Below are 8,181 nucleotides of genomic sequence, written 5' to 3'. Positions count from 1 at the left end.
AAATGTGGCAGAAGGCTAACTAAGAGCTAAATGTGGCAGAAGGCTAACTAAGAGCTAAATGTGGCAGAAGGCTAACTAAGAGCTAAATGTGGCAGAAGGCTAACTAAGAGCTAAATGTGGCAGAATGCTAACTAAGAGCTAAATGTGGCAAAAGGCTAACTAAGGGCTAAATGTGGCAAAAGGCTTACTAAGAGCTAAATGTGGCAAAAAGCTAACTAAGAGCTAAATGTGGCAAAAAGCTAACTAAGAGCTAAATGTGGCAAAAAGCTAACTAAGAGTTAAATGTGGCAAAAGTCTAAGAGCTAAATATGCCAAAAGACAAGCTGACAGCTAAATGGGCAAGAAGCTAGCTGAGAGCTAAATGTGGCAAAGAGCTAACTAAGAGCTAAATGGGATAAAGGGTAGCTAAGAGCTAAATAGGCTAAAGGCTAGCTGAGTGATAAATGTGGCTAAAGACTAGCTAATAGCTAAATGTAACTAAAGAGCTAAGAGCTAAACTGGCAAAAGGCTAACTTAGAGCTATATTTATGAATAGACGGCCAGATGTGGGAAAAGTTTCACACTATTGGACACAATATTTGCATCTAATCAGATTTAGTAAATAATCTYTCAGTAGGATTAATTTTTTGTTAAGAAAACTTCAACCTAAATAAGCTTAATTTTTAAACTGCTCCATAAAGACTTGTTTCACCTCTGCTTCCTGTTTCTTTTCAGATAAGCTCTTCGAATGATGGCAGACTTTGTTTGTGGGACCTGGAGGCAGGTTTGTGTCTCAGAGAAATCTCCTGGAAGAATCCACTGACCTGTGTCTGCTGCCTGGTGAGTCAATGATAAACACAGCAGCCCTACAGGAGGATGGAGTCTTGCTGAGGGGTTTTTGTTGTTTGATAAAAGCTGATTYGACTGTTTTTCTGCGTGCAGGATCAGCACGTGATCGCTGGATGTTCAGAAGGCTCTCTGCATGTTTGGGATTGGAAAACAAACTCRGAGATCTGCCACATATCGGCTCACAAGCAGCGAATACACCATTGCTCTGTCCTAAACACCGGTGCGACCCCGGATGTCCTTATCTTTATTTCCTGTTTTATAATATGAGACATGCTTACTTTTAAATAAATGTCTTATTGTTTTAGACAAGATAAAAGAAACAAAACCAGAAGAACTAAGTGTTTTCACAGCATCTGACGATGGAACGGCACGGCTCTGGAAACCTTTACAGGTGACTCTGTACATATTAAATCCACTGATTTTAATGATGATCTGAGTTAATTCTGCAGTTTTAGATTAAGTCACATTTATTTTCTCTGGTTCAATCACAGGTTTATCTCCTAACCCACAGAATATTCTGGACGTTTTTGTGTTTTCTTCCAGGTGGAGCACTTCAGCACCTTCCAGGGACACAGCGGTCCAGTTCACGGAGTCGCTCTTAAGAACGAACTCCCAGAATTCCTCACGGTTTCTGCAGACTGCTCCCTGAGGAGCTGGACCTGGACCACAGGTAAATCTTAAGCAGCTTGTGTTTCAAGCATTGAAATGACCTGTTTATTTAACTATTTTTTTTTCTCTTAGAGGATCCTGTGAACCTAAAAGGCCCCATTTCAGCTCTGTGCCTCTCAGAGATGGAGGATTTAGTTCTGGTTGGTTATGAATCCGGTTTGCTGGAATTGTGGCAAAAGAATGCACTCGTTGGACACAAGCAGGTAAACAAACACCTGAACAAGGAGATCTTAAAGAGATCCCTGATTACTTGTAACATTAGACACTATTTGATAAAYATTTACTTCTACTATAAAACAAAGACTGTAAAAATACAGTAGGGCTGTTTAGTTTTTATAAAATGCAAAAAATATATTGGAAAAGGAATAACGGCATTTTAAAGTGCCTGTGACATGCCTGCCCCTCAAATTCAAAAAAGTCAAAGAAAACATCTTTATTCTTAAGAAACTTGGCATAGTACACATGATTTYACCCATTTTGTCTCATAACAGGCCTATTTTCTTTTGGATTTGGCTSAGCCAAAGGGAAACAGGAAGTGACATCAAAGGGAAACTCTTTAATAAAATAAACTCTCTGGTCTTTGTTTATTAAATCAGTATTATTTAAACTTGAACTCTTCTTCATTTCTCTTTGATAGAAGCTCAAAATAATCTAAAGAAACATTAGATTCTTCTCCACAGTCTCTGTTGTTGGCTATTGTAGCAACGCTCTGTTTACAAGCAGACATTCCCCTTTGACATCACTTCCTGTTTCTTCACASGCAAATATCTCAACAACGGTTCATCTCAGTGACGTGAAATTTATTTTGCAATATCTTATCAATGTTCTCTTTCCAAAAATGCTTTCATGTTTATTACAAAAAATTGATGTYACAGGCACTTTAATTACACCACAAAGCATACTGGGTAAATGATTTCTTAACCTGGAGGTTAATCTCTGACACTATCATGCAACAAGGACCTCAGTTTAGCCTGTTAGCTTTCGCACTAGCACCTGAGCTAATATATGTATTGTTAGCTTGAGGACTAATGCCAGAGCATGGTGGAGATTCATGTAAACAACTGTAATGGCCAAGAGGTGAACCTGTGACATGTTAGCAGTGCAACGCTAACCACTGCCCCACATCTCAAAATGACAGAAAAAACAAATCTGAATGGATTTAATCTGTGTTGGTGTTTTCTGTCAGGCGTCAGACGGACCCATCTTGGCRGCCGGTTCGATGCCTGACGGGCAGTTCGCTGTAAGCTACATGAATCACATGGTTGTTGACGTGTGGAAGCGGGCGTGGAACCAACAACACACTAAAGCAAGGTAAACAACAACAACAAGAGTCCAAAGTGGAGTAAACAGTACCCTGTATGAWAAATCTATGTTCGTGACGCCAAGATTGTCGTGGAAATCTTTATTTTACCTAGACAGAAACATGAGATCCAAGAACAAAAAGTACTCCGTGAAATGGTCAACAAGGTTTATTGCAACTGCAAGACACACATCAGGTCACACAGAGCAGTGGTACAAAATGTGTGCACTGAGGCAGTTTCAAATACACACATTTATACAGTATGTTATCCAAACAGACAAAACTGGGCAAAGGAGAGAATGATGTTTGATAAACAGCAACAAGAATGATTACTTCTAAACAGATATTGTYCCGATCTTAAAAACACTTTGTCCGAGAGAAAACAGAAGATAAAGAGTAAAATCATTAAACATAATAACATTTTAAGGTAAGCAAAAGAGGTCACTGACTCTTGGCCTGAGAAGAAATGTAGAACTTTAAATGATAATTTATTTTTCCAAGACACTCTACAAAGAGAAATCATCTCTACCCCCCATATTTTTTAATTATTTACAAACCTGAAAAAACTGTATCAAAACTTTATCCACTTAAATCCTACAAATGCTGAGAAGTTCGTTTTTTGAGCAACTTTTCCAAAAAACTGTTGTTTTAAAATTGTTTAACATTTTTAGGTTCTGTAGGTTATAAAATTAAATTTCTACAGTGACAGGACTATCATTTTTTAAGATAACAGACTTCTTCTGAACAGAACCTTTTAAATCTACAGATTTTTTTTTGTACAAATCAAATTTCTTATAAAACGTATGGATATAAGTTCAGTATATAAATAGGTTTAAAGAAGAGAAATGTCTCAAACATTTCTAAACTTAAAACTTGACCGTATGAATTTATGTTTGAATTTCAAAGTAAGAGTTTTTATTTTCTCTCTCTTCCAGTCTGGTGAAGGTCGCCACGCACAAAGTATCACAYCCGATGGTTCGGTTCGTTTACTGCTCGGTGCTGATCGGCGTCACAGATGCGGGGTTCATTAGCATCGTGCCGACGTCTGATGAGGACATCTGGAGACAAACATGCAGCAAGTATGTTGTTTTTTGTTTTTTTTACTTTGGATTTTTTGAAMGGTTGTCTTAAATCTGAGTTTTATRTCTTGGTGCTATCTGTCCACCTGTGGACAAATTGAAAACACTTTGAACACAGAAATGTCCAACTGCACAGCTGGTYAAGGTCACAGGTTCCAGCTTCACATGGCAAACACTTTGTCTCCTATAATGTCCCCGTCTGTCCCTCCATGGGGACAGGAAGTTGTCCGTGGTGTGACTCCACAAATGCAATTTCTYGTTTCCAGCTGGAATGAGAGCGTCTCTGTTCGAGGCATCGTTCGAAACGACGAGAAAAGCGCGTGGCTGTTGGGAGAGGAGAACGGAGATGTTTGCTTCGGCTTTATTGTGAGTTTTCCTCAGCTGGTTGATCATTTCCTGTGTCGCCACATCTTGTTTTTTAGTGTCCCTCTTTTTTACACTGACAGATGGTTCATGTCCTCTGAGTCAACATACCTCCTTTTGTCTTGGTGTTAGAATAACTTGAGTCTAATCTGTGCAGTACTCTGTACACTTTAATAAAATCACTCTAATTGTTCTGTTTTAGCCCTAAAAGGGGTTTACAGCTGGAAAATAAAARAAATGTATATTTTTTAACAGTTTTGGCTCGGCCCTGACACCACTCTACATTCATCCTTCAGCTCGGTACAAATGAAGTGTAATGAAGACAAAATGGGAGCTCTTATAACAGCTTTGACCATAGACCGAGGTACAAAACTAAACACACACCTGGTTTCTGTTTTCATCACTCCAGATGACTGGAGCTGAAGAAACACTCCAGATTCTTACTTTAATGCTGACCTGAAGTCCACCAGTCAATCAATCGATGCAGCTTTAATGTGGTGTGTGCGTGTGTGTTTTCAGAGTTCGTGGTGTGTGGAGATGTGGATGGAAACATTTGGTTCAATCAGCAGCCAGATATTTCCTCCTGGAGCAACAAAAAACTCGTAAGAAACGACCGACCTGCCTCTGTATTTTTAAGATTGTTTATTTATCTAGAAGCTATTTTCTGAAGTAAAATCACTTTAATGTGTCGAGTGTTTATCATCTGTAGCTCAAGATAAAATMTTTTAAATCATTTTTTTCCTATAATAAAAGCATTAACCCCTCCTGCTGCCCTTGGGTCAAAAAGACCAACCAGGCCTCAGTCTTAAACTGAGACTCTTAAACTGAGACCTCATGTCTGCCTAACATAGAGTTTTAGGATGTTTTGTTTTGAAAAATAAAATTGTTTTTATTATAGAATTGTTCTTCTATAATCCAGTCTTATTCTTTAAACCAGTCTTATTTCAAATATTGAATCTCAAATTTAAAAAAAGTGTCTCGTCTGCTCCTGATGGAGAATCTGAGAACATTCATGCTAAATAATTCTCTAATGTTTTTTTATTTTTGTCGTCAGGCTCACAGTGACAGAATTACTAATCTGAGACTGACGGACAGAACCATCGTCTCCGCCTCCTACGACCGAACCGTGAAGCTGTGGGACCGAAACACGAAGAAACAGGTGCGTTACACCTGTCAGGGATTAACCTCCCTACAGCTGAYAGGATTGTACAGAAAGGGGTTAGGCTCATATTGAGAGTTGCCCCCACAGAAAAAAAATCCGAGATTAGAGTCACAATTCTGACATTAATTTCATAATTTTGACTAATTTGTTAGATTGAAGTTGGAATTTTGACTTGATTCTCAGATTTAGAAGGAAAAAAAGGCCAGAATTCAGATTTTAATTCCAGAATTCTAATTAACATCACGGTTTTATTCTAATAATCCAACACTTTTTTCATCCGTCCCTCTGTAATTTAATTTCCAGCGTTCAATTAAAAACTGATCTTCATCTTGGGTATTTTTCCTTGTCCTCCTCAGGTGGGAATGTTTGTGTGTGGAGGTCCGGTTCTGTTTCTGGAGATGGACCCGAGGAAACCCGGGGAGCTGGTGTGCGCTGACGGACAGGGAAAACTTTACTTCCTGTCCTGGAAAGAGTAGCCATCTTTATATATTTACAAAACCAGAATGTAGTAAAACTTTAGTGCAATTATCAAAGCTTGAAAGTTGGTTTTCCTGCTTATTGCTTTGCATTAAAGAGCTGATGACACGATATTCACATTTTTTGCCATTTTTTTTTATAAACCAAAAAGTCCCTCCTGAAGATCTAATAATTACAAGCGCGCCTGTATAACATCCTTGTTTTCAAAAAACAGGGCAAATTTAGGAGAAGTGTAGTGTCTATTATTGTCCGAGGAAGAAAGCAGAAGTGACGTCGCCGCCAGAAATCCCCTCAGCTTTGTTAAAGCTAGTAGTTTCGTAGTGAAAGGAAACGGACGGACGGATATTTCTTGAAGTTTTCGGAGTTTTGATGGTTTTAAATAACAATAATACCTTCACATCATAGCTTATCACAGGATTTTGTTSGAACGCCCACAAGAACGGTGTTATTTTTTTCCTAAGGATTCTGAGCTTCGTCTGAAGTGTGTGAAGCAGGTCAAGACTCACGAGAAGTGAAGCCTACCGTCGCGTCTRTGCTCTGAACATTTTCAGTCGGACTCTTTTCATTTTGTCTCCACTTTAAAAGAGTCACTCGGTTGTTCAGTACAACATAAACGTGTGTTGCTGCCGACGGCGTGGGCAGGGAGAGGGGTGCGCAAACATGCGCCAGTGGCAGCGTTCCAACCAGGCCGAGCAGCACGGTGGAGCGACAGCTGAGACCGGTCCTGCCAGAACCACGTCCAGCTGCAGATCACAACTCACCCCCAGAGCTTGTGTCGTCAACGAAACAAGATTACGGTAAGTCCCAAGTTAATCTGTCCGGATGTATCTCAGTAATCCAGGTGGAAAAAAAAAAAAGGTTGAGCAGCTCCTCTGAATGGGATCTTCAGTGAAACGTTTCATCTCTGTTTTATAAAAGAACCTGTCCAGAAGACCTGCTCTGCTCAACCTTTTATTTAAAAAAAACCCAAATTAATATGCATTGAAACCACTTAATCACAATGTTTATATGATTTTAAAACCATGCCAAAGTAAAGAAAATATTCTGAAGGAAATTACATTTCCTCCTGTGTCATTTCAATCTAATTTATAGCTAAAGGCACTCTCAGTCATAGCTGAGAGACAGAAATTCAAAGAACCCTGAAATTATTTACGGTAGACAAAAAATAAAATAAATATAAATCATAGCAGTTTGTTAACAATACATAAAGCGAGTCATGATTATATGGGATAGGTGCCTCCATAGTAATTAAAAGTAAGTAAACTGTGCATACAACACATTTTATTTATTATTTATTTGTTGTTTTTTTCTCTACCATACCATCCTTTCATGTTGTTTCTTCTATACAGATAGCTGATCATTTATCATTTACTGTACATTTCAGGTCCTTGCTGATGCCACAGCAGAATATGAAAACTGTTCTTAAGAAGCTGCTTATGGTAAAATGATCTTTTTTAAAACACTTTTTCTTCAGTACTTTACATAACTTCTAGATGAATTCCTTTTTAAATATGGGACAGATTTTTTGAATTCATGTACACCATTACCATCTACAAATGTTTGTTTTTATTACATATCTTTCAGCTGATATGGGTGATCTGATGGCCGTGTTTCCGTCTCTACGAGAAGACGAGTTCTTGGATGGAGCAGCTGGAGACTGCAGAACAGAGCCGCCCAGCTCAGCGTGTGAAGGACCAGATAAAACCCGGGCCGTGACAGACCGCGTCACGCTTCAACACCAGCTGATTGTTTTGCCAGCACTTTTCTAAATTTTAATATTTTTAAATGTGTRCTATAGAAGTATYGATTGTTGTTTTTCTTGTGACCAAGTTGTTCCAAATGAAATGATGTGTGTCAGTTGTTGCTGTTGCGTTTTTTATTATTATTGAACATCACATTTTGGTTGACACAAGACAAAAATCAGTTAATTAACTGTCAGATAAGTTGATGTAAGACTGTACTACTTTGTGTGGTCTAAACGGGATCATAAATGATAAGAACAGTAAATTAGTTACTCAGCGTAATTAAAAACAATATATTGTCCCTCTTGTAGCAGAAGTCTCTTCCTGATTTTGTGAATGACACAGGCAGGTATCAGTGCTCAGACTTTCTCACCAAGGTAGTGGTAGCACCATCTGATAAACTGTCTATAAGCTGTATATCACTTCCTAAGGTAGGTGTAGTAGACCACCTCCAACATGTCTTCATTCAGACAATACAGGGAAGCTATRATGACCTGTGATGCACATAGAACTGTCTGGAACTTTCTGCTTCACCTTGTCCTGCTCATTATAGGAAACACT

The 8,181-nt window shown here is 38.6% G+C and overlaps 1 protein-coding gene across 2 annotated transcripts in view; it reads left to right on the top strand.

Moving 5' to 3' along the window:
• The window catches only part of tep1 (telomerase-associated protein 1), a 47,095-nt gene extending 39,806 nt beyond the window's left edge, over nt 1-7,289 (top strand). For both annotated transcript variants that reach the window (XM_014012995.1, XM_014012994.1), the window contains exons 46-58: nt 715-819; nt 922-1,048; nt 1,134-1,219; nt 1,372-1,498; nt 1,570-1,700; nt 2,684-2,808; nt 3,733-3,876; nt 4,143-4,242; nt 4,495-4,603; nt 4,759-4,841; nt 5,294-5,398; nt 5,758-6,675; nt 7,263-7,289. In XM_014012995.1, coding sequence (XP_013868449.1) covers nt 715-819; nt 922-1,048; nt 1,134-1,219; nt 1,372-1,498; nt 1,570-1,700; nt 2,684-2,808; nt 3,733-3,876; nt 4,143-4,242; nt 4,495-4,603; nt 4,759-4,841; nt 5,294-5,398; nt 5,758-5,877 — 1,362 coding nt within the window. In that variant the 3' untranslated portion in view covers nt 5,878-6,675; nt 7,263-7,289. The remainder of the gene's footprint in view (nt 1-714; nt 820-921; nt 1,049-1,133; nt 1,220-1,371; nt 1,499-1,569; nt 1,701-2,683; nt 2,809-3,732; nt 3,877-4,142; nt 4,243-4,494; nt 4,604-4,758; nt 4,842-5,293; nt 5,399-5,757; nt 6,676-7,262) is intronic.
• Nucleotides 7,290-8,181: the final 892 nt, after the last annotated feature.

This window comes from Austrofundulus limnaeus, unplaced genomic scaffold (assembly GCF_001266775.1).
Source record: "Austrofundulus limnaeus strain Quisiro unplaced genomic scaffold, Austrofundulus_limnaeus-1.0 Scaffold97, whole genome shotgun sequence".
In the NCBI taxonomy this organism is placed as follows: domain Eukaryota; kingdom Metazoa; phylum Chordata; class Actinopteri; order Cyprinodontiformes; family Rivulidae; genus Austrofundulus; species Austrofundulus limnaeus.
The sequence above is the reverse complement of the archived record's forward strand: the minus strand, read 5'-3'. Positions and strand labels throughout refer to the sequence as shown.